The sequence below is a fragment of the Squalius cephalus genome, assembly GCF_949319135.1.
Source record: "Squalius cephalus genome assembly, chromosome: 10".
Classification (NCBI taxonomy): domain Eukaryota; kingdom Metazoa; phylum Chordata; class Actinopteri; order Cypriniformes; family Leuciscidae; genus Squalius; species Squalius cephalus.
Genome location: NC_137131.1, coordinates 36,507,096 through 36,532,923, shown reverse-complemented (window position 1 = coordinate 36,532,923; position 25,828 = coordinate 36,507,096). Strand labels below are relative to the sequence as shown.

General features: G+C 38.6%; 1 protein-coding gene across 1 annotated transcript in view; it reads right to left on the bottom strand.

The window, feature by feature from the left end:
• Positions 1-25,828, bottom strand: part of myo10l1 (myosin X, like 1) — a 68,711-nt gene that overhangs the window by 15,526 nt on the left and 27,357 nt on the right. Inside the window, exons 3-21 of the mRNA XM_079884427.1 lie at positions 17,488-17,646; positions 11,815-12,002; positions 10,988-11,122; positions 10,763-10,901; positions 9,414-9,498; positions 9,194-9,300; positions 8,972-9,101; positions 8,251-8,369; positions 7,943-8,089; positions 7,747-7,847; positions 3,229-3,295; positions 3,004-3,096; positions 2,841-2,909; positions 2,647-2,729; positions 2,441-2,549; positions 1,201-1,281; positions 971-1,095; positions 752-881; positions 527-628 (exon numbers count right to left, since the gene is read on the bottom strand). Of these exons, the coding sequence (XP_079740553.1) occupies positions 527-628; positions 752-881; positions 971-1,095; positions 1,201-1,281; positions 2,441-2,549; positions 2,647-2,729; positions 2,841-2,909; positions 3,004-3,096; positions 3,229-3,295; positions 7,747-7,847; positions 7,943-8,089; positions 8,251-8,369; positions 8,972-9,101; positions 9,194-9,300; positions 9,414-9,498; positions 10,763-10,901; positions 10,988-11,122; positions 11,815-12,002; positions 17,488-17,646 (2,169 nt within the window). The remainder of the gene's footprint in view (positions 1-526; positions 629-751; positions 882-970; positions 1,096-1,200; positions 1,282-2,440; positions 2,550-2,646; positions 2,730-2,840; positions 2,910-3,003; positions 3,097-3,228; positions 3,296-7,746; positions 7,848-7,942; positions 8,090-8,250; positions 8,370-8,971; positions 9,102-9,193; positions 9,301-9,413; positions 9,499-10,762; positions 10,902-10,987; positions 11,123-11,814; positions 12,003-17,487; positions 17,647-25,828) is intronic.

Genomic DNA, 25,828 nt, shown 5'->3' with positions numbered 1-25,828 from the left:
CCTCTGGAAATGGTCGAAAGTGGACAAGCTCAAAATGTTTTTAGACTCCGTTTACACCTGTGTTTAGGTGATCCGATCGACCAAAACACATCTTAATACCAGGTGTAAACAGGGCCGAGATAAGCACTAAAAAGCAAAGATTAGGCATTTACCAAAATATACAAAAAAACTTTTGCCATCATAAGTTCAAAAACATAAAAACAAATCTTACCAACCCCAAACTTTTGAGCAGTAGTGCACATTTCTAAATTTCTTGTATTATTCAATGAGGAAAAACAATTACTAGATAATGGGAAACTTGAATAAAACCTAAATGTAATATTAGGGTGACCAGATGACAATTCAAACATCTGGACAGGCTGGAAACTAGACCATCAAGGCAATGCGTGTGTTTTTGAAAAAGCTGGTGATACGTTCAAATCCAAAAGCATATTAAACAAATGTTGTGTTTTGAAATGTTTTGGAAACCAAATGGAATCTAATGTAATCTGTGTAAAAACCCAAGAATACAGTACACACACCTGGCAGTATATCTCAAAAGATAGGCTCGTATTATCAGTCCGGCTTTGCTTCGCACTTCATCTCTCTGCTTCTCCAGCTTCTGTTCCAAAGATTCCTTTAGGAACACCTAGGGAGCAAAGGTTATCACAGGTTAGTGCCATCAAACAAAACACAAGTGAAAATGTGCCTACCATTAATTGAAAAGAGATATAAATAAGCACATTTATAGAGAAAGATGTCAAAGGTATACCTTGGTCTTTCCAAACTGCCACTCCTTCTTGGTCCTGTCATGGAGCGTCAGCAAATCTGTGCTCTTCTTTTTCTCATCTCCATTGGAAGCCACAGATGCCTTTTCCTTCTCCTTGAGAATGATCCTATACCTGATGTACACAACCACAAAATCATAAACGTCTCCCAGAAAACATGAGCCAACAAAAACTCATGCATCTATTTTTGTTTGAACCCTTACCTGGTAAAAAAGTCTTTAAAGGTGCGTCTGACAGGGAATCCAGCTCTGCGAATCTTTACTGTCTCCAACATGCCAGAGTACCGCAGCTGATTCAGAACCACATCTGGGTCAAACTTGTTTGGGTTCTATAGAAGAGAAACAAACATTATTAAAATTTATAATGTGTGTGGAATAACATCACAATTTATTTTTTAAATTGCATTCTGATTGGTTGATGTGACTGCTCTAACCTTGTCCATGTTGGGTTTAATGCAACGCACAAAGAAGGGGTTGGATACACTGAGAGTGGCCATTAGAGAATGAAGAGAGTCCTGAAGGACAGAAGAGACAACCAAATGTCTTAAATCACTGACAAGTCGAAAGGGGCTGCAAGTAGGGTGACCACCCGTCCCGCTTTGCATTGTACCGCACAGCATTTTCACCCCTTGTCCCGTACGTCACATATTGAGAAAATGTCCCACATTTCCATCAGTCTGTATTCTGTTGATTTTTAATTATCATATTAAGAAAATGTGCATGCGTTCTTTTGCCTTTTTAAGAAAGCATTTTATTTATTCTTTTTGCGGCGTAGTTTTTCACCTATAACAAGCGCCAACAGCGCTTCGTCAGAAGTACAAATACAACAGCCGTTTTTTAAATCCTATCCAATGATTGAAAAGAAAGGAGTAAACACGGTCACTAGTAGGTTGTCACGGCTGTCAATCAAAATGTGGAGCGGTGATTCGTTCCATGTGTTCCTTGTCGGAAAACAAATGGATAATTCGGTAAATTAAAATTTTATTCAGAATAGAATAATGTGAGCCTCCAGTATGATTTTAATATTTGGTTGGTATGTGCTGTTTTCTTATGTTTCAGCCAAGTGTGCTCTCTGGTGCTGGCGGAGAACAGAATGTATCCACTTGTTGCCTGCTGTGGTTGGTTTAATTCACATCCTTTCTAAAAATATGAAAGTTTTTGGTTTAATATATTCTTAATATACAAGACTGTCAATGAACTAATTTCATGTTGTTTTATATTTTATTTGTTCATTATTTATTTTTGTTGGATTTAAGTTGGACTTGGTCAGAACTGTTTCAAAAATAGTTATCTGCATGATGCCTGCTGCCTTTGGGCTCAGTGATGTTGAGTTTAAATGACATGTTAAATGAAATAAAGACATGTTACATTGTGATGTAATTGTGTTTTCTGGAAGGGACTAAAGAACAAAGTATTTTTATCAGCTGAAAAGCAGAATACAGATGTTTTTATTAAGTTAGATGGACATTAAACAGTTTCAGGTTATGTTTTAGTGCTGGTAACATGTCCCACATTGTCCCACACAAACTTAGTAATCTTCCCACATATGGTTTGTTTGATGGTGGTCACCCTAGCTGCAAGCAATATGTGAATAAGACACTGACATAACTGACTAGTGAATCTAGTTAGGTCTATTATTAATATGAAAGTCTTGATTTGGAAGCTATATCTCACTCTGAACTGAGAGCTGACAGTGGGCTTTTTTCTGGCCGTGCCCATCTTCAAGGTCTCCTCATTGTTTCTGCTGCTCACTTGCTCAAACAGATCATAGATGAAATCCAATCTGCACACACACAGAATCACTCACAGGTTAAACTACACAAGAACAAAATTGCCTTAGTGTGTGTGTGAGTTTATGAATTTGTGTGTTCGTGTCTTACCTACTATCCTTCAGCATGTTCAGTATATCATCTCTAAATGTGTCTCTGTTCTTCTCTAAAATCCCCCTCACATCATATAAAACCTATAAAAAAAGAAGACAAAATATAAAGATTAAAAAAGGAAGACAGGCAAACAGACAGACTGACTGACAGATAAATAGATAGACAGACAGACAGACAGACACTTCGTATACCTCTCCAGCATAGTGCTTTATTCCAAACTGATGGTCGGCCAGTCTGGGTTTCACATAGTAGGGATTAGTCTGTGGATAAACAACCTCATTTGTAAGTTTATTCATGTTATGCTTGGTTGAATTGTATCATGTCCCTGGCTTGTATGATGAGATTATAACTCACAGAGTGTCTGCCATGCAGTTTCTCCAGCAGGGTGAAGTCAGTGCCTTTGGGAAATCGGCTCTCCTCGTTAACCAGAGCTAACATGCCCAGTTTCTGTATAAACACAACATTAGATAAGTGTTAATTAACACAAAACTGAAAACCTACTTATAATAAATAATGAAACTAAATAATGAGACTATATTAAACCAAATTGTTCCCAACAGCTAACCATGATTGGATTACCTTTTCAATTAGATCCAGACATTCTGCATTGTCCATCCAATCAATGGCTTCCCAGTGAATCCCTTCCCTGTATGACAGAATTTGTTAGTTATATTATACAAAATCTTTTCAAATGCTTAAATTGTATTTGTAATAACTTTTCAGGTGATCTGGCACTTAAGAGATACAATACACATGAATAGATGTAACAGCAGACCAAATCGATGTTGATGGTGTTCTGCAGAAGAGCGATGGCATCTCAGATCATTATCTAGTCTCGTGTATACACCATTAAGCCAAGGCTGCAAAACCATCTCCCTGTTACAAATATGGTAGAACAATCACCTTTACCACTAAAGATTTCTTTATAAATAATCTTCCTGATTAGTTTCAACTCCTCAACATACCAGACAGCTTAGAAGAACTCAATGTTGCAACAGAAACTATTGACTCTCTTTTCCAGCACTTTATACATGGTTGCTCCTTTGCACTTAAAGTGCCCCTATTGTGGTTTTTCAAATATTGCCCGATAAATAAAGTTATTGTCTCCCAAAAGAAAGAATTGACTCCGTGTGAACCGCTTAAACGAGTCGTTTGTAATTCGAATCCCACTGCGTAAGGTTGTACATCTCTAGAAAATACATTTGCATAATGCCAGCGTATGTTGTGCGTTGTCCGCCCCGCGAACAACTTGGCCCGCCTTCAAACATGTCAATTTACTGAAGACTGCTTCTCAAATCCTGGAGTTCAACATGGGATTCGCAAAAAACGCTTGCTTTTGAAAGATGGGTCAATACTCAGTTTATTTGGACCAACTTGCTCCTCAGAATCACAACCTGTATGATTAATTATTGATGTATATATTTTCTACCAGGTGTTCAAAATACGTAGTTTTGTGTTTTACATTGTGTAGGTCTCTGGCTTTCACTGCTTTCACGGCTTTTACTGTCTTACTGAAATAGTTCTGCAAATCAGCTGTGGGCCCACTATTATCTAAAACTGTGTCTATTAATGCAGATTCTCTTTCGTTCTTACTACTTTAAGTAAAGGTAAAGGATGGAGCAAGATGTTTAATGTTACATCAGTCATTCACGTTAGTGCTCGGTTAATGTATGCACCGTTATTGATACAGTTAATATAGTTCCTGCATGTACACCACAATAAATTAGAAAAATACACATCAGTTTGTTGATGGACATACACTTGTTAATGCTGATGGTGAGGAATTACAGTTGCAACATGTCATAATGCACCCCAATCAGAGTAGCATATCACTGCGAAACGTCCTGCTCAAGTTGTCCATGCGATGGAGGTTCGGGTTGAATAACTAGTTCTTCCAATGTTTCATCATCGAACTTGCGCTAGGATTGATATGGTAAAATCGACGCCATAGTTACTGTCTTCACTGTGTCTACAATCGCTGAGCTTGAATTGCGGAAGCCTCTGGAGCTGAAGTTTATGGTAATGGCCGTTTTGTTTCCGACGTGCGCTGTAAGGGGTAAACCAATCACAACAGACTGGGACATCTGGTTAATCAGAGCAGAGTAGAGTAGGCTCACGGAAAGGAGGGATTTAGAGAGACTGGTTCATCCAATGAGTCGTTTGAGAATCATTGAAAAATTTAGTGATATGCAATGTATATTATGAGAAAATGAAAGTGTTTTTTGACATTTGATGCATGTAAACCTGTTGTAGGAGACCTCCAAAACAAAATCAGGAACCTTTAAAATAGCATATTAGTCCATCGCCATGGTATAACAAGCACACTCGCACCCTCAAGAAAGCAGCCCGAAAAATGGCGCACAGCTAGAAGAAAATAAAACTAGAGGTATTTCGCATTTTGAGGAAGGACAGTATTACTGAACACAGGCAGGTCTTAAAAACTGCTAGATCTGCTTACTTTTCAACTATCTTAGAACACAACCCAAGGTATTTTTTTGATACAGTGGTTAAATTATAGACCCCCTGATGAAAAATTACATTCATTCTTTGCTATAGGAGAGGAATAATTGTCTAAACTTGTCAAATCATCAAAATCAACAACATGTATGTTAGACCCTATACCAACTAAGCTACTGAAAGAGAAGTCCATAAGTCCACAAGAAGTCCAGAAGTTCCAGAAGTCCTTTTCTTAATATTGTTAATTCATCATTATTAAATCACCAACTTTTAAGCTGGCTGTTATGCTGGCTCTCATTTAAAAAAAAAAACACAACTTGATCCTAGAGAATGAGTTAATTACAGACCGATCTGGAATCTCCCTTTTCTGTCAAAAATTCTAGAAAAGCCAGTATCCTCACAACTATGTTCCTTCTTAGAAAGAAATTGTGTCCGTGAGGATTTCCAGTCAGGATTTATACCGTATAATAGTACTGAGACTGCTCTTATTAGAGTTACAAATTATTTGCTCTTATCATTTGATCGAGGTTGTATCTCTCTATTAGTGTTACTGGATCAACATTCTTTTAAATAGACTTGAAAATTACATTGGCATTAGTGGAATTGCATTGTCATGGTTCAAAACATATTTATCTGACCATTATCAATTATTAGCAGTAAACTAAGAGGTGTCATATCAATCACAAGTTCAGTATGGCGTACCACAAGGCTCAGTACCAGTACCGTTGCTTTTCACCCTGTACATGCTACCCTTGGGAAATATCATTAGGAAGCATGGCGCTAGTTTTCACTGTTACACTGATGATACTCAGCTCTATATATCTTCACGCCCTGACGAAACATACAAATTCACAAAATTAACGAAATGCATAGTTGATATAAAAACATTGGATGACTAGTAATTAGAAAACAGAAAGAAGAAAAGAAAAAACTCTGAAGAAAACAGAGGTTTTAAATATCTGACCAAAAACCTCAACATGTAATAACCTAGAATACTGACTAACACTTGATGACTGCTCTGTCAAGTCTTCGTCATCAGTTAGGAACCTGGGTGTGCCAATCTTGCATTTGAAAGCCACATTTCTAACATCTGTAAAACCACATTTTTCCAATCCTAAAAATATATCAAAATTATGACAAATGCTCTCAATGCCAAATGCAGAAAAGTTAGTTTACGCGTTCATGATCTCAAGGCTAGATTATTGTAATGCCCTACTGGGTGGTTGCTCTGCGCGCTTAACAAACAACTCCAGCTAGTCCAAAATGTAGCAGCTCGAGTTCTTACCAGAACCAGGACATATGACCATATTAGCCCAGTTCTGTCAACACTGCATTAAAAAATATTGCAAATTACTTCCAAAGCACTAAATCATGTAGCTCCTCAGTAATTGAGTGAGCTCTTAACGCGTTATAGTCCTTTGCATCTATTGGGTTCTAAACATTCTGGCCAGTTGATAAAACCTAGAATATCAAAAATGACTGCAGGCGGTAGATCCTTTTCCTATTTAGCACCCAAACTTTGGAACAGTCTTCCTAGCATTGTTCGGGAATCAAACACACTTTGTCAGTTTATATCTAGACTAAAAACATATCTCTTTAACCTGGCATACACATCACATTTCTACAATTCAAATCCATTAAAGGATTGTTAAGATGCATAAATTAGGTCAACTGGGAACACTTCCCATAACCCCAGATGTACTTGTTACATCGTAAGAAGAATGGCATCAACGCTAACATTTGTCTGTCTGTCTCATCCTTATCCAAAGGTTACCGTAGTCAGCTGGATCCGGGTCGTATCCAGATCAGATGGTGGACCTGCACCTAGACACGACCTCATCGCAGTACTGAATGTCAGCAGAGACCGTGTCTACTAGACAATCCCCTGAGAAGGCCTCGTCGACACGACAGCCATCGGCACAGACCCTCAGCAAAGACCACAAGAACCAGACAAGTTCTCTGCACAGACCCCTATGGCCAGCATCGTCTCCATACTGGCGTGATGAATCCGATCTTCAAGCAAAAGGAACTGGATGAAAAATATTTGAATGGTATTGATCCTCAATCTGACTTCTGACTTGTGATGCAGCCTGAATCATAAATCACACCGTGTTCGTTCGTTGGCCAGAGGATAACTGGCCCCCCAACTGAGCCTGGTTTCTCCCAAGGTTTTTTTCCTCCATTTCTATCACCTGATGGAGTTTGGGCTCCTTGCCACAGCCATCTCTGCCTTGCTTAGTTGGGGACACTTAATATTCAGCAATATTACTGATTTGACTGCACTGACACTATCGGATGAGAACTCAACTTAGCTGGATGATGACATCACTGTTTTCTGCAGAGCTGCTTTATAGCTGAGCTGAACTCATTTCATAATTGATGTACTTTACACAGTTATTAAACCGAAATGAATCAACACTGAACTCATTTCAACTGAATAATGACTGTTTACTATTGTTTTTTTTAGAGCTGCTTTACAGCAGTTGAATACTGTTTGCATCATTGAATCGTTATTGTCCTGCTAATCACTGTAGCGCTACTTCGCCTTATACAAAACAATCTGTATTGTATAAAGCGCTATAAATAAAGGTGACTGGACTTGACCAAACTTTTCATGCACTCACGGATGTCAGTCTTTACCTGTTGTACTCCAGTTGCTCCAGAGAGAAAATATGTTTGTTGAAATATTCTTGCAGTTTCTCATTAGCATAATTTATGTTGAACTGCTCAAAACGGTTCACCTTCAGAACACAGAAAAACTTGTGTTAGATCTCAGTAAATATATTATGTGTGTCTATCTGTGTGAATGAGCATGTGATCTGTAATGGCCTCACACCTCAAAGTTCTCAAAACCAAAGATGTCCAGGATTCCAATAGACTTGAAATTATCTTTGCCCTTTATTTTCTGATTAATTCGCATGATGATCCATGAGAAGCACTGAGAATAAAGCGCCATGGCAACTGAATCCCGGGAATCTATTGCCTGTCAATCAAAAATGAGAAAAGAAAATGGACAAGTGGAGTCAGAAGAGAATAACTGTCAAACTATGCAAGTTTTTTTTTTTTTATAAAAGCATGTCATTACGAGAAAGTGTGCATGTATGTGTATATATATACAGTATATATATATATATATGATTGTACCTGTTCCACTGTGAGTGGAGAGCAGATCTCTTCTCCTCTGAGGATCATGGAACGCTGGGTCAGAACCTCAGACAACTGAAAACTGTCCAGGCCCAGGAGCTCACTCACATTAGTGACAACTACAGGAAGCAGAGAAGAGAATTACTAACAAACACGTAATAGTGACGTCTATGTAATGGATAACCCACGGCTAGGTGTGCATTACATGGTTTTAATGCACTACGTAGACGCAAAGAACCACCCAACGTTAATCGGAGGGTTGCCGGTTATTTTTGTCAGCTACTACTTGTTAGATTTAGCATCTGCACATTTTAAATCAGACACAGAGATAAAGTAGTGTGGCAAGATTACATTTATTTAATTGAATAATAACATTTATTTACTTTACAATTACTTCAAAAACAGCAACGGTACCACCTCGTTGCTGAGTAATATAATAAATGTAGCAAAGCTAATTTATTAATAAAAGGCATGGGGCAGAATTGACGACAAGTTTCTGTGTGAATGAATGTTTCTGTGTGTGTTCAGAGCATTCTCCAATCTCTGTGTGCGAGTGATATGTGCGTATGTGTGTTCTGCAATGAAAGCAGTGCATTAATATAGAACAGTGATTAAACTGACTGAAACTACCTGTGCATTATACAGTTTGAATGCCCAAAGAATCGAGTATTCTGACAGACCATGGTATATCTATCAGTAACAGATGAATGACACCTCTCACCCTGTTTGGTGGTGATCTGCGCGCCCCCTGCTGTCATGAACTCCACATTGCCAAGTTGCAGAACTCCAGACAGCAGTTTAAACATATCTCTGATTTCTTCCTCTGTGAACTCCATGACCTTCAGAGCCTCCTGAAGACAAAAAGAGAAAGAGAGAATTAATCATTCTGCTCTTAGTTTTTTGTCGACCTTAAGAATGTTAATCTATTTGATTTTTTTTATACCATGACGTCATCAAAATGCTGCTTGTCATCGAGACTGCGGTCCTTCACACATCCTGACTGACTCAAGTAATGAAAAACCTCAGGGGAGTCTTCAAGAAAATATGTCTCTATAAACAGGGACATATCTAATCATTCAGTCTGTCAACATGAGTGTGTATTCTAGTTGATACTAATATGGCAGCATCATCTGCGTTGTGGAAATGCATGTGTGTTTATTCACCCTTTTGGCTTTTGCTGGTCCCAGCCAGCAAAGCATAAAAGATGTGGTAGTTTCTCTCCCCTGGATTCTGCCTAACCACTCGATTCTGGAACACAGATCAGATCACATATGATGAGTGGGCGAGAATCTCACTTTGGCAGACACTGTTTCTCTGCAAAATAGGGGAGTGATTCTGCCTTTGACAAGATATCCAGTGCCAAATCGTATCAACAGAAAAATGGTTGGTTTTATACTGTGAACAGTTGATCACAGAAGATTGATTTCTGGTAGCAAGGTTTACCTTTTCAAGCAAATCTGAAGGGGCAACAATTAAGGGAAATACACTTGCATGAAACTGTGCATATAGTAAACTGTACTGTGTGAACATGGTTAAGCATGTTACCTTAGTCACTCATTCATTTCAATGGCAGAAATGTGGGGGGAAAGAAAGAAGTTATAACAACTGAACTATACCAGGCAAAACATGAAATGGTTGAAGTGCGTCATTCTACTGTATTTCAGTAAAAATGTATGGGTAACTATGGTAACTGGGATTTGTTTTACCTAATGAGTGGACAGGTGACATACGCTTGTGGAAAAAGAAGTACACTTTAGTACACTAATATACTTTTAAAAGAATACTTAACTGTGAACTGAATGTAGTGTTTTCTGACACTTAATTGTATTAAATAAAAATATATTATAGTTTTATAGTTTCATTTATATTAAATGCAATTTCTTGAACTTGCATGTTGCATTTTTCACACACTTAGATTACTTATTTACATCTTTATATGTAATTTCCTAATTACTTGTATTGTTGTTGAAATATGATGTGTACTGCCAAATGTATTGACAAGCAGTCATACACTTTAATTTTGATTGAAATCTATAATGTATTTAAATATATTTGTAATTACACATTTGTAATGTTGAAGTTGCAATTTAACTTTAAATGTAATACTGAATAACAGTAAAATTAAAATGATAATCAAGTAGTTTTCATGTGCTTTAGTATGTTAGTCAACACATCAAAGTATACAGTTCTTTTCTAAAGCATGGCGAAATATTAATAAAACATAATTTTTAAAATGTAATTTAATTTAAAACTTAATTTGACATGATTACAAAGTGCACTTTTTAAATTATACTTAAGTGTGTTAAACACAGTCATGAAAGTTTACTCTCTTTAAGTACATTTAAGTGGCGTTTTATTTCAGTAATATATCATTATATTATCTGCAAGTTTATTTTTAAAGTACACTACAAGTGTACATTCAATACAAGTAAGCTCACTTCTTTTTCACAAGGGTAAGGTACCATCTGTAAAGGACAAGATATCTCTGTATACAAAAACTGTATTTGAATACAGTGAGGAGGATACAGTCGACGATGCATCCTCCCTGGATGTTCCCGCTTTGAGAGAAATGAAGCTGAATGAATTTCCCAAAACGACTAGAGTTGTTGTTGTAGACTGTTTTGGCATTCCCAAATTCTTCCATGATGGGACTGCACAAGAAAGAAAAGTATAAAGGTTGTGCATTTGAGTGTGCATATAAATGCTTAGGCTGTGTGTGTTGAGGCATGCGCTATACCTGCTCTGTACGATGGCTTGCTCCACGCGCGTGCTCTTCTCCGTAGGCGGTGTCCCGGCAGAGTTTTGGCTCATGACAGACAGGAACTGCAGCAGTAGTTTGGTGCTTTCTGTTTTCCCAGCTCCACTTTCACCACTGTTAAACACATGCATACACACATTCATTTATGACCTTCACTGACATTTGTGTTTCCCTGATTGAATTTGCAATGCTGTGAAATCTGATAGCAGTTTGTGGCAAAAGTCTAAACCACAACTGCTCAAACTCAGCCTTTAGGTTTAACACAAATGAGATTAGTACACTGAGATAACATCTAATAATGGATCCCCATCAGTTCTAAGTCAGTGAATAAGGCCTAAAGCATTCCAAACCTTCCTCACATTATCTACATGCTTTAAAACAAGATACAAGTGACACAAAGCATCACTGATTTTTTCCAGGTAGAAGTTATAGAGTGTGATAACCCTTGCTGTTTGGTTTCGGGAGTTTTGTGATTGGTTGCTCCGCCCACAAATTACTTCAATTTGCATTCCATTGGGTATACCTCTCGCAGTGGTTCAGACGCTTCTTTAAAAGGGACTGCCAACTGAGCCAATGGGGGACAGGTTTGGGACATTGTTTGGGTTGTGTTTTGTTTTGTTTTTTCTGAGCACTTACAACACTGCAACCCTCGATTACACACTGATGTTACTGACGATAAATGATTTTATTATTGGAGAGCTACTTTTTTGAGACTTTTGAGACTTTTTTACTTTTATTTTCATGCTTGTTCTGCAGGTTTGTCAGCTTGACTAAGTCAAAAAAAAGTTTGAAGGGCTTTGTATTACCTGATCAGCACACATTGGCTATCATGCCTCTTCCATAAGCAGCGGTAACACTCATTGGCAATAGCAAAGATATGTGGTGGCAGCTCGCCCAAATGATGCTGACTATACAGCTCCACTGCGGAGAGATCGTACAACCCTCCGATCTGCTTATAAGGATTCACAGCCGCCAAGATAGAACCTATGTTAGTCTGAGAGACAGAAAAAGAGAGGCAGTAAGTTAAGGACTATTGAAAGCCAGCAGGTAGTAAAACAATAAAACCATCATATTGAGACAAATGTACACATTTGTGATTAGTGCACATTTTAGTTTATATCCACAAATTAAGGGACATTTAAAGGGAACTTTAACAATCAGTATGGATCAGGTCATATTTCACATTAGAAGCTGGTTGTGTCAGGGTCAGTAGGTCATGAGAGGATTGTGGATGAAGTGTCTCCTTATCAATGCGCACTGTAACAACTTAAATCCATCTCTTTTAATACTAAATGCATCAGTACATGCTGGTCTTTGTAATGTGTTTATGTGCAGGTGTGTGATTGCAATTTTTATATACTGAGGCTAACAACACCCATGCTCACTGGCCACCAGCAGTAATATGACTTGCTGATCTTAACAATGGCGTAGTTATAAGATTAAATTGCGACTTTCCTGGATGACTGGAGAGGAAAACTATTGTAGGCTTGTAATAATCACTGATTTCATACATGGCTATCATCTATTGCAGTGGTTATCAACTCTTTTCAATGGAAAGTAGTTAAAACTTGCTCAAAAAGTAGCTAAATGTCGCTACTAGATAACTTAATGCACCAACTGTTGGCACTTTACATCTGTTATCTCACCTAATCCGTGCTCACATACTGTGTTTTTATACAATATATAGCCAAATGTCCAATAAAGCTGTTCTCATTTACATATTTTCTGTCAGACAATGGAAAGAGTATGATATAGAGACTGACTACATGTTAACCAGCAGTCCAAAAAGACGCTCGTGGCTTTTTTTTTTTTTTTTTTTTTTTTTTTTAAAGGTCTTAAAGGTTTTAAAGGTTTTTTAAATTGGTAACGCTTACTCTGGCCCTCGAGGTCCACTTTCCTGCAGCGTTTAGCTCCAACCTTGATTCAAACTCACCTTCCTGTAACTTTCTAGTAATCCTGAAGACCTCGATTAGCTTGTTCAGGTGTGTGTGTGTGATTAGGGTTAAAGCTGCAACTCTGCAGGAAAGTGGACCTCGAGGGCAAGAGTTGAGAACCCTTGATCTACTGCAACTATTTATGAGGTGTTCAAAAAAAATCTCAAACCTGTTAAGAAGCAAAACACACGATTTGAAAAAAAAAAAAGCGATGCTGATATTGTACAAAAATCATAATGGATCTGAAAAGTGTGTCAATGTTGTCCTTGCAAAAATGATTTTGTCGCTACCACCCCAAGAGGGGAGTCATTCTCATTCAGGTCAGCTGTGTCTCTGTCTCTAAGATAAATCAGATAACCGCTTGCTATCAGTCATCAACCCCAATACATGCATCCTGGGAAAGGTATATTACAGTTTCCATTTACCAAGAGGGGATAAGAGAGCAGCAGAGCACCATCACATTCACTCCATTTAGCACAACATGACACAAATCTGCAGTCTAAAGCAAGATCAACAATACAGCTGATAAAATAAAGCCTTGCATGCTGTTTTAGTTTTATATTCAAATATCAAGGAAATGTATAAGCTAATTTCAGGCACTGATAGAGATATGTTATTTAAGCTCTAATAAAACACATCACACTGACCTTTGCTAATCATAAAAAAACATCCATACATAATTTCCTCTACTGCATATGAGAACTAGAGCTATTCATCATACTGTGTCTCATAAGGCTTGCAATTTCATTACCAGCACAAATATAAAGAGATAAACAACAATACAGCTATTATCTGACTTGTTAGAGCAGGTTATTGGACTTATGAGCCTATGAATAGCATGATGTGTTTGAGGTATAGACGATGCTGTTGTAAACTAAACAGGGCAGGTCATGTTCACAACTGTTGCAAGTACCTCTGACACTGGGACTGATACTTTATAAATGGTGCCTCACTTTATCACTTGTTCTGGGTTTGTTAAAACCGCATGATGGAAGATTAAAAAGAATCTGATGAATAAAAGCTTTGTAATCATGCTGAAAACTTTCAATATACTTGACTCTGTCCCAGTCAATCCTTACAAAGAGTGATTTACTGACTCTTTTTCTATGGATTTTGCAAAGGTCAAGCTTGAATGTTTGGATCATAATTCAGACTGTGAGTCATACCAGTTCCTCCAGACCACAACTCTAAACCAGCAGTCTGTGACGTATGGCTCTGTCTAGACAAATGAGGTTCCAGTTCCAGTCCTAGTCACCCGATCACATGACCCTTCTCTTTGGCAACAGACTCTATAGCCCAACTGTTCTCAAACGTTTTTGGCCACGCCCCCTTTTAAACCTGTAAAAAACTGTGGCACCCCAACACCCCACCTCACCTCTGACAACCAAATAATTTCAAAAATTGAAAGATTTTTTAAATTGAAAAACCTGCAATGAAAAACACTTCACTTTCACCGTGTCTACACCAAAACTCCTTATAATCAATGAGCACGTTTACATGCACACCAATTCGCTGCTAACTCACAAAAATTAGCTTATTGAAATAACCCGTTGTCCGGATTTACCTGCAAACCAATAACCCGACAACGCAAATAAATAGCGTTTACAAGACTTAATTAATAAATCAGGTTATTTCCCAGTAGTGACATCAAAACGTAATAATTTCCGTATCTGACTCTGAGTATTTAATTTGTTATGTTGCCTATAATTTTTTGGGTAAGAAAGATATATTTCCTCCTCCCTTACTGCAAAACTCTCACGGGTCCCGAAAAATGTGCGGGTTTCGGGTCGGGTTCGGGTTAATGTTTATTGAACAGCCTCGGGTTCGGGTTTGTAACTAAGAAAAACTAAATAGGCTATATATAGGCGAGAGAGAGAAAGTTGCGTGCGCAGATGTGCAATGTGTGCATAGGCTACGCAGACCACAGACACACAGGCAAATTTGAGAGAGAGAGAGCCTGTGTGTCTGTGGTCTGTGTAGGGTCAGGGTATACTCGAGAAGAAAGCGAAAACATTGCAAAGCGAGAAGAAACCGCTCTGGATGAAATGTGAATTTTAAAACAAATTTAATGAACAACAGCAATAACTTAAATAAAAGTGCTTTAAAAAAACATTTCGTTTGTATATATACAAACGAAATGTTTGTTTTTTTTTAAGCACTTTTATTTAAGTTATTGCTGTTGTTTGAGTTTGAGGAGTGGGTAAACGTGCCCCTCGGTGAATGAATATTTTATATTATATATAAAATTGTATTTATTTGCTGTGAGAAATAGAGTGGACCTCGGGTTCGGGCTTAACATGTAAATGTAATTGTCGGGTCGGGTCGGGTTAAATGATCGCGGGTACGGGCCGGGTTCGGGCTTCAGTTTAAAGCCCGTGCAGACCTCTAGCCCAGTGTAGACAGCTTTTAGCTTTTGCCCCACGCCATGACATGGCAATGGTTGCTTCTGGTGTAGACGTTTGTGCTGCTGTTGAAGGGGAGCGGTGAGTACACAATAGCAGCTTGTGATGTCGTCCGCTGATGAGGTGCTTTTCTATGGCAAGGGTCTTCTGTGTCAAGCTTGTTTAGGCTGTGCGAAGTCATCGGTCTAAAGAAGGAAGTAGAGGAATTGTCGTTTGGTGCCGCTTTATAAAAAAAGTGCCATTCACATACTCGAACGCTGTTGTTGCCACTGTTGAACGCTGTTTTTTTTTCCTTCTTTTTTTCTGTCAATCCAAAAAATGTCCCGGAAGGATAATGAAGGATAAAAGTGAGTTGAATTACCCAAAATTACGTCACACGGACAGTGCGCAGACCATCACGGAATGCAGATAGTCGAAGTACTTTGGGCTTTAGTGCACCGTGGGTCACTATTCACTTTAAAAATGTAAGGTTGTTTGATCGTTAATAGTCGGCTTCTGGATTTGGTTATTCACTTGTACACTAAAACTTGCATAAATTCTAATCCCTAATTACAAAAACCTTTGCATAGAGCACCTGCAGTGTGCAGTTTGAATCTTCTGTTAAAAAAAAAAGACACTAGATTTATGTTTCACATAAATTCAATTTCACATGAGAACCTCATTCATCAATAGTGGCAAATGAAAATGGTCTTTGTTGATGTAATATAAATACTGTATAAATATCTTGATATCTAAGCTGATAAACTCACTTTAAACAATGGAAATAAAAGCAAACAATGGAACATTTACTCAGACTATTATTTACAGTACATATTTTAATAAATCCTGCAACACATTAGTACTGTCTGAAAACCAAGTTTGGGATGTTTTAGGCTTCGGATGTTTTTGTTGAAGAAGGAAAATTCCTTAATCAAACAGGGTTTCCTTTCAGTCTCAGGCTGAGATGTTTTGCGTTAATATCACTCTGTTAAACTAAGGCAGGAAACTCCAGTTCCTCTCTTAGTCAGTCAGAGAGCAGTCCACCCTAAAACTCAGAATACAAAACAACACAGGATTGATTACACAGGAAACAAGGAGTGAACATTTAGGCATTATCTGACCTACTTTTTCATAAAGTACTGGCATGAAGAAAAGTGGAAAGAATCCCTGGTTAAAATGTGCAAACCTGTAATGATTTATATTAGGCTGAAATCAATGATACTGACAATCATTGTAACGCTTTCATGTAGAATATCTAGATCCTTGTTTGTTTTTTTCTTTTATTGGCCTGTAGCCTATGAATAGAGTGTAAAGGATGTGATGGGGAAACAAGATCAGGAAATGATAAGCTCGACTCAAACTAACAGTGCCCACTTTAGAACCACAGCTCAATGTGTTGAATGATGAGTCCTAAACACAATTCTACAGCTTTGATTAATCATTCATTTTTTACTCTTGTCTGAAGACAAATTCTATTGAAATACAATCAAATTATAATATGCATATACCACTTATGAATTTCAAATAGGAGATAGTTTTGCATTTTCAAATTAGTATTTTTATTTTTCTACTAATTTCAAATGCATATTACCTTTGAGTTTTGTTTTATTTCCAGCATTTTCATTGCTACCATTTAGGTTTTATTTCTTATTTATGTAAATAAATATTTATATTTTTAGTTTGAGATTGGTGAGATTTTTTTATGTTTTTTTAAAAAAAAGTCTAATGTTCACCAATATTGCATTATATTAAGTATCATTATTATTGCCATTTAAAATAACTTTTTTTTCTATTTTAATAGGCCTGATTTATAATGAACTGAATTCTCAGCATCATTACTCCAGTCTTCAATGTCACATGATCCTTCAGAAATCAGACTAATATGCTGATTTGATGCTCAATAAACATTTCTTGACACAATCGTGATAGATTTTTCCAGGATTCTTTGATAGAATCACAAGAAATAGAAAATTCAAAAGAACAGTCCTTAAAATAATACAAATTTAAAGTTTTTATTGTTTTTAAGAGGCATTAATTATTGTAAACCTATAAAATTCAATTAATTTATTCAACTAACAGAAGTGTTTTTAAATACTTTTTGTTGCATACAATAATAAGAGGTCTCATGGAGCATTGTGAGGTCAAGTGTCTGTAAGATTCTTACATAGATGCAGTCTTTCTGGTACCGCTGATGAAGGTTGTGCATGATGGCGGCCTCATGAAGCTCTGCCAACATGGACATGTCCTGCACTCCATCAATGCTGCTCTGGTCCATTAAGGACACCTTCTCCCTGTTCACCTCCGCCTGCTGCAGGTACACCACCTGAAAGACAGAAGGAAAGAGTGGGCTAAACAAAATAACAGAGCTCTCACATTCCCAAACTGCTGATATACACACAGATCCATGAGTAGTACATCAAAAAAAGAGGAGAGGATCTTGCCTGGGCCATTTTAAGGGAATGCCTCAGTTGAATAATGCATTAGACAGCAGGGTTTCCGCATTTCTGTTCCACAGAGTTTCAGCGTGCTGAGGCCTTTCTTTACCCTTTATACCCAACAGGCACTTCTTGACAAAAACACCAGACATTTAGCCAAGCAGAGCACAGTCTGGCCTATTTAAACTCAGCAAAAATGTAACTCTTAACAATTGAGATAAATGTAAACCTGTGTACCTGGGTGCAGGAGTTAACATTAAAAATGTTTTTGAATGTGTAATATGCCGATTATCATTGTCAGTGTTTGAGACAGGAATTATGTTAAAGCTGAAGTAATTTTGTTCCATTTTAAAATGATAAACTATAAAATTATATATTTCTTCAGTTATAAAGTTCTCCAATAACAGCTTAGAGTTGGCATGAAATGGAAATTCACCCTGTTTTCTAAATGCATGTCATTGATTTTATTGTGAATGGTTCATCCGTGTATATGTTTCTTTTTTTTTGAGCTTGTCTTTTTTTACTTCTCTCTGGCAAATTATTGAGCACTCTTAAACCCCACCCTTTCTTACAATCGACTGCAAACTCGCATTCAGATCTGCCTCCATCCAATCAAAAAACGATGGATAGAACCAAGTCCCTGCCCTACATAGTTTTCTTCTTTTCCAATAATCTATTTCACTTGGATGTATGCCACGATATGGAAGATTCTTCTGTTACATTGCAACTTTAATATGCAGACAACTAATTAAACGATGAACGATGAAGTGAAACCTGTCCAATAACAGTCATTATTTTTGGTATAAACTCCATTTGGTGATGCTTTAACTGCAGATATTGGACACTTCAACTTTAATATCCATGTACATCACGTGTACTTTGCTAAAAGGTTCTCTGCTTTATTTGAGTGGACAACACAAAAGAGAGAGACTATTTTTCTCTTCTTCTCAGCATTCTATTTCATTCCTGCTGAAACATAACTCTTGTGCCACTCGTTGCCATGATAACCAGAGAGCACAGCCCAGTTCATGAGGAGAGACCTGAGAGTCTGATAGATTAAAAATCAATGCAACCACTAATGTGTGTGTGTGTGTGTGCCATTTACTTCAGGTATGGATTTATGAGCTGTTACTATTCAAACCCATTAAATCAGCCACAATCTTTTTAAGTGCACAGACAAAACACATGCACGTGTACATACCGTATTGTTCGGAATATAAGACGAACCTGATTATAAGACTATCCCCCCCTTTTTCAGGATGTACCTTTTGGAAAAAAGGCTTTTGAGGAACAAATCTTGTCTTTTATAAAGAAAATGCTTTTATTTGAAAATAAAATTTCATTTAGCATATTTTTTAGTTTTATATTAAAACTATGGTAAATATTGATAAAATGTACCAACAATCACAAAAATAAACACTTTATGGCAGTGGTTCTCAACTCCAGTCCTCGGGACCCGCTGCTCTGCACATTTTGTATGTCTCCCTTATTTAACACACCTGAATCAGATCATCAGCTCATTAAGAGAGACTCCATGAACTGAACTGAGTGTGTCAGATAAGAGAGACATACAAAATGTGCAGAGCAACGGGTCCCGAGTACTGGAGTTGAGAACCACTGCTTTATGGCAAACCATAAAAATAACCTAGTTCTCATTCCCAGTAGACTGATTTCTCACCATTTTTATGTACAGTGACAGATGTTGGCATGTCAAAAAACACAGGCGTTTGATCCGCATTACCTATCTGATCCAGGGAATATTCATGTTTTTTTCCAAAGCGCCGAAATGACAGCAGTTTCTCCCTGAAGTCGGAGGGAAGGTGCTGAGAAAGACTTGTTCTGCGGCGTAATGCTAATCCATTGCGCCACATCATTCTTATGGTGAGTGTCCACTGGCGTGAAGCGAGCGGATCAGAGTGAGCGTTTTCAGTTCATTCCTACTGAAGTTGAACTTCATGCTCGCGCGTGAGCCTGAGGCAAAACTTCCATAGGAATTAACTGAAAACGCTCACTCTTATCCGCGCCAGTGGATACACACCGTTACACACCGTATTTCTTGGCTGCATTGTATGATGACTCATCTGTGTTTATCAGTCCTGGGGGGCACATTTGTTTCACACGTATTTGGCGCTCCCTATTGTTGCGGGTGTATTATTGATGTGAAAGTCCAGACCCTAAATATAAGACGCCCCCATTTTTTCTTACATTCGGAACAATAAAAAATTAGAGGGCAAAACAGAGAGAATTATGTTTGCCTTGGTTACATGCTGTTAAATTGGGGTCGACAGACTGAAGGAAGGAAGGAAAGGTCAACGTTTATGAGCTGAGACAAGTTGCTGCTAATCAATACAACTGACGGTAATGACATTGACCTCCCAGAATCCTGATCAGAATTAAACATTAGAAATAAATAGAAACAAAGCTGATTTAGAATTAAATAAATCATCATTTCAGTATATTTGAGTGTGTGTTATTAGAGACATAATATGTTTGTTACTGTAAAAAAGGCCACTATTAGGATTATATTCATTAGATTATATTCCGTCCAGCGAGCCAATCAGAGAGTGTGTGTGTGTGTGTGTGTGTGTTTGGTTGTGAGTCTGTGACGATTTTAAGTTTAGATGCTGAAAAGAGGAGATGAGGAGGTCTTCATGCTCCATTTTCTCCACCCACCCACTCACACACACACACACACACACACACACACACACACACACACACACACACACAGCCGCTCCGTCTCTCTCCCCTCAGCACATGGATATTCCTGCAAATCTGTTTGATGTTTGAAGCTGCTTTGCATGATTCAGACGAAAGCTGAAAAAAGAGCATGAGCTAGAGAGAGAGAGAGAGAGAGAGAGAGAGAGAGAGAGAGAGAGAGAGAGAGAGAGAGAGAGAGAGAGAGAGAGAGAGAGAGAGAGAGAGAGAGAGACTATAAGCACCAGTGACCTACATTCACACCTATAGACAAACAGAAGAGCAGCAGAATGGAATAACGTGGGGGTCTTGAGATGCACTTTTTAAATATGAATTAAAAACATGGCCCACATGGCACAAGACACTGAAAAACAGTGAGATGTGAACATCTGCCTGCATGTGCACAGAGACCAACAACTATACATCTCAGAATGAAAACAAGAACGTGTCTTGTGTGAATGACCTCTGAATCTACCTCAGACAGATTGATGATCAATTAGATTGTTGTGGACTGTAGGACAGTATGTTCAGTGATATGAAAATAAAACAAACAATATATGGATTTCTAAAGCCATTTTTGTAATGTCTATTCAATGCTTTCATCCTGTCATAATAATGTAATGTGATTGAATTATTTTAATTTGGGTTAGGGTTAGCTTTTGCGTCAAATATTTACACTACTGTTCAAAAGTTCACCCAGGCTGTATTTAGTTGATCAAAAATGTAGTTAATATAGAGCAACATTGCAGTGCTGAGTGAAGCATATGACAGGAATAGTCCAAGGAAACCGTCTTTAATAATCACTCCAACACAGGAGATGTTAAACCACGTTAAATCATAGAAGACTCATGACAAAGGATTGAACCAAAACGGTATAAATACCAGAACTAATGAGGGAACTAATGAGCTAATTGATTAACAACACACTGAAAAAAATGATTCATTGACTAGTTGAATTTACTAAAAAAAATTATGATAATTGGTTCCACATAATTCAGTTTAGCTACATTTAAACAAATGCATTACGTTGAACTAAGTTCAGCTTAATGCATTTGTTTAAATGTAGCTAAAATCAGTTGTGTGGAACCACTTACGATAAAAACATTTAGTAAATTCAATGAATTTACTGAAATCATTGAATTTACTAAAAAAAATTATCGTAAGTGGTTCCACACAATTGATTTTAGCTACATTTAAACAAATGCATTAAGCTGAACTTAGTTCAACGTAATGCATTTGTTTAAATGTAGCTAAAATGAATTATGTGGAACCAATTATCATAATTTTTTTTAGTAAATTCAACTAGTCAATGAATCATTTTTTTCAGTGCAGGTGAACTAAATGAGTATAATAATATTAATATAAAATGTAATTTATTTATGTGATGGCAAAGCTAAATTTCAGCCGCCATTACTCCAAGTCTTCAGTGGCCATGTTTACATGGACACCTTATGCCATCCCACGCATGTGTCGTGGTGATCACGTGAACAGCGTCGCCCAATAATGAGCCTTCGTTCTGGCGTAAAACCCAGAAGTGCTGCACTGTGTTTACTACGTGATTCGTGTAGGAGACTGACATGGATTGGTTTAGAAAAGGAATAAACCACCCCTTTCAATCCGATCGAAATTTCATTCGGATCGAGCTCAATCGGATCGATTAAGGTGTTTACATGAAGGCTCTTCAGTACGATTGAGCCATCATTCCGATTACTAATGGATTATTTGGTTGTATGTTAACATAGCCATGTATCACATGATCCTTCAGAAATTATTCTAATATGCTGATTTGCTGCTCAAGAAACATTTCTTATAATGCAAAAACTGTTTTTCACAATTCTTTGATGAATAAAAAGCTTCAAAATAACAGTATTTATTTGAAATAGAAATCTTTTGTAACATTATAAATGTCTTTACTGTCACATTTGATAAATTCAATCCATCCTTGTTGAATAAATGTATTCATTTCTTTCAAAATAAAATCTTACTGACCCCAAACTTTAGAACTTTGAAATTCTAATAATTATTCAGCATATAATGCAATTAATTTCATTAAACTTTTTAATTGACTGATGTCTCCAATAAAGCAAAATGTAATCTTTTTACATTTTCATCCCATCAACCGAGTTTAGAGTGAACCTCTGCTGATATGTTGTGCCTCAATGTGAAATGAATTAGAAATAGCTCTCACATACATGATGACACACAGAAAGGAGATCTCAGGAGGGGGTGGGTGAGAAGCCTTTGAGCGCTGTAGCTCAGAGTTGATTGTGAACTCTTAGTTAACTTCTCAAATTTAGGTCACAGTCTGTATGTGTGCCTCAGAGTTCTTAAATCCTATAACAAAACTGTGAATTCTTTAGGTGAACTTGCACGCACACACACTGACGCACCGAAGCAGAAGACTCACCTCAGCGTGAATGGTAGGAAAGAGATACTCACTGACCAATGTTCCGGAGGGTACGCACACACATACACATACATAGAGAAAAAAAAGAAAAAAAAACACACAACACACACACACACACAGTTTTTTCCAACTGATACAGAGAAATATAGGAAAACACACTAGATTTACAGATAGAGGCTACTGATAAAATATATACAAACTCTTTCACTTAATTTCACATTCAACCTGAATGGACAAAGCCAACATTATGATCACCAACATTATAAGTGACCTTTTTCACATCCTCAAATTCAACCTGAAAGGACAAGGCCAACAATGTAATCTACAATGACGGAATCAAACACAATGACAAAGGCCTGTTGACAAAGTCAGAAGACCCTGTTAGCATAAGTCATGAAAAGGTTATGATAACACAATTCCCTTAAAAAGCCCATGCATTGCTTTTCTAGGCAACATTTTTAACGTAACATTAAAAAGGGACAGAACCTAACTGCAATAAAAATGCAATGTTTGGGAAACATTTTCTGCTTGCTGTAAAAACACACTTGGCATGTACAATACACACAATCATGTATTCGTAGCATGCTTTCTGTCCCAGTAACTCGGTCAGAAGCGCTGCAGGAGTGGGGTTACAACCATACTTAACTAAATTATTAACCAAATCAGAAACATCCAGCCCTGTACTATAACATGCATTTAAATCTACATAAAAAATTCAGCATTCTCCAACTGGGGTGCCGTTTCAAAACGAATCCCCCACAAATGGAATGCAATTTCTCAACCCTTTTGGACTGAATCCTTCAGTTCCCTTTCAAGGGAACTCGAGCTGCGTCGAGACGCGGTGGGAACGCCCTGCGTGATTGCGTCGTGAAGCACGTGTATAATCAGTCCAATGGAAAGACGAGATGTCATAGTGACGTCACCGACCAGGAAACTATAAGGCAGCCCCGCTGACACAGATCGCGTTAGCTTCTGTGCCTTCAGCAAGCGCTCTCTGTATATCTGTCCCTGTCATATTTATTGTTGTCTGTCAAGCTCAATATATATATATCTATTATGGCGAATAAGCAAGAATACAGGCGTTGTGTTGTTCCCTGCCCTCGTTACATCACGGGTGGGGACACACATCTGCTTTGTGTTTTTTGTTTGGGAGTGGAGCATGCCCAGTCAGTTTTCGAGGGATCTGACTGTGAGCATTGTGTAAAGCTGTCCTTGCGGACGCTCCGCTCTCGCCGGGCGTTCTTTGAGGAGGACGGTTCGGTTCGCGTTCCCCGAGGTGCGGGTCCCGCTGCTGCCGAGGCACAGCGGAGGCTTTCATCTTGGGGTTCGCATATGGATTTAGTAGCGGGGCTTGAGACGGGCTCCGCCCTTTCTCAACCCTTACCTGCTGAATCCGGTGCTTCAGCCCAGGAAGGAGCCCGCGCTGCGGCTTCTCCTTCCCAGACTGAAGCACCAATGTTGCGACTATCCAGTTCTGAGGAACTGGATGTCGTCAGTGTTGAGCAAAATATTGATGAGTGTTCGCCAGCTCGTATTTCTGGGGATGAGGAGCTTATGGAGGTTTTAACTCGTGCTGTTGCCAAGTTAAATATTGAATGGCCATCTGATGATATTGAAACTGTGTCTAATAAAAGTCTTTTAGATGAACGTTTTTTGCCATCAAAATCACGACCTCCTCGTCGGGAACTGCCGTTTTTTCCTGATCTTCACACTGAGGTGTCTAGATCATGGATTAAACCGGCGTCTTTCAGAGTGCACAATCCACAAACACACAACTATAGTAATATTAAAGATATTTCACACTATGGTTATTTGACGATGCCTCCGGCGGAAGAGACGCTTGCGAGCCATCTTTCCCCCGAGTCATCGTCATCACTGAAAGCCCCGACGTTACCCACCAAGCCATTAAAAGCTACATCAATGATGGTGGGTAAAGCATATTCGGCAGCAGGTCAGGCAGCAGCATGTTTACACACTATGTCGATTTTGCAAGCATATCAGGCTGACCTGCTGAGGGACATGGATGATTGTGAGGAAGTTAGTGCTGACGCAATTCGAGAATTGCGTCGGGCGACAGATCTATCTCTCCGGGCCACCAAGGAGACGGCAAAATCTGTGGGCCGTTCTATGGCAGCCCTGGTGGTCACGGAGCGTCATTTATGGTTAAATTTATCTGATATAAAGGATAAAGATAGATCTGTTCTTCTGGATGCCCCGCTTTCGCCTTCAAGTCTGTTCGGCGATGCTATAAATTGTGTTGTTGACAGATTCACTGAGTCAAAGAAACAGGCGGCGGCATTTCAGAGGTTTCTTCCTCGCCGATCCAGTGTCCCAGAGACTGCTGGGCGTAATGTTAAATCCGAGCAGTCTCGGCCGTCTACGAGCTCCGCACAGCACAGAGTGCAACAAAAACAGAGCGTCGCCTCTCGGGTTCCTCCTCAGTCTGGGGAGTCCAGGGGGCGGGCGCAGTTTAAGCCAGTTAGAGGTAGACAAGATCTGAGGACTGTCCTCTCTAGGAAGGCTTGGGACAAGAAGAAGTCCTGACGCCAGTGGTGTCAAAATGTTGAGGGTGGTCCCCTCAGGGGAGGGACGGTTTCGAGGGATCGTTCCTCCTCTGCGCCCGCTGGGGGGCGGCTCTCTGAGGAGAGTCGCAGCGCTGCCACATCGGTTGTTCCCTGCCGGTTCGCCGTTTCAGGGCACCGATGTGTCAGCGTCCCCGTACGATCCTCCGAGGAGGGTCGTAAAACGGTCAGTTCGGTTGTTCCCTGCCGGTTCGCCGCTTCAGGGCACCGAAATGTCTGTTCAACTAAATCCAGAGACCAGTCTCGAGAGACTGGTTCCCTTAGCAGAATTTCTGGTAGCGTGGAAACTTCTACCAAATATTTCTCAATGGGTCCTGCATATAGTGGAAAAGGGTTACAGAATTCAGTTCGGTTCTCGTCCGCCCAGATTTCAAGGAGTTCTGC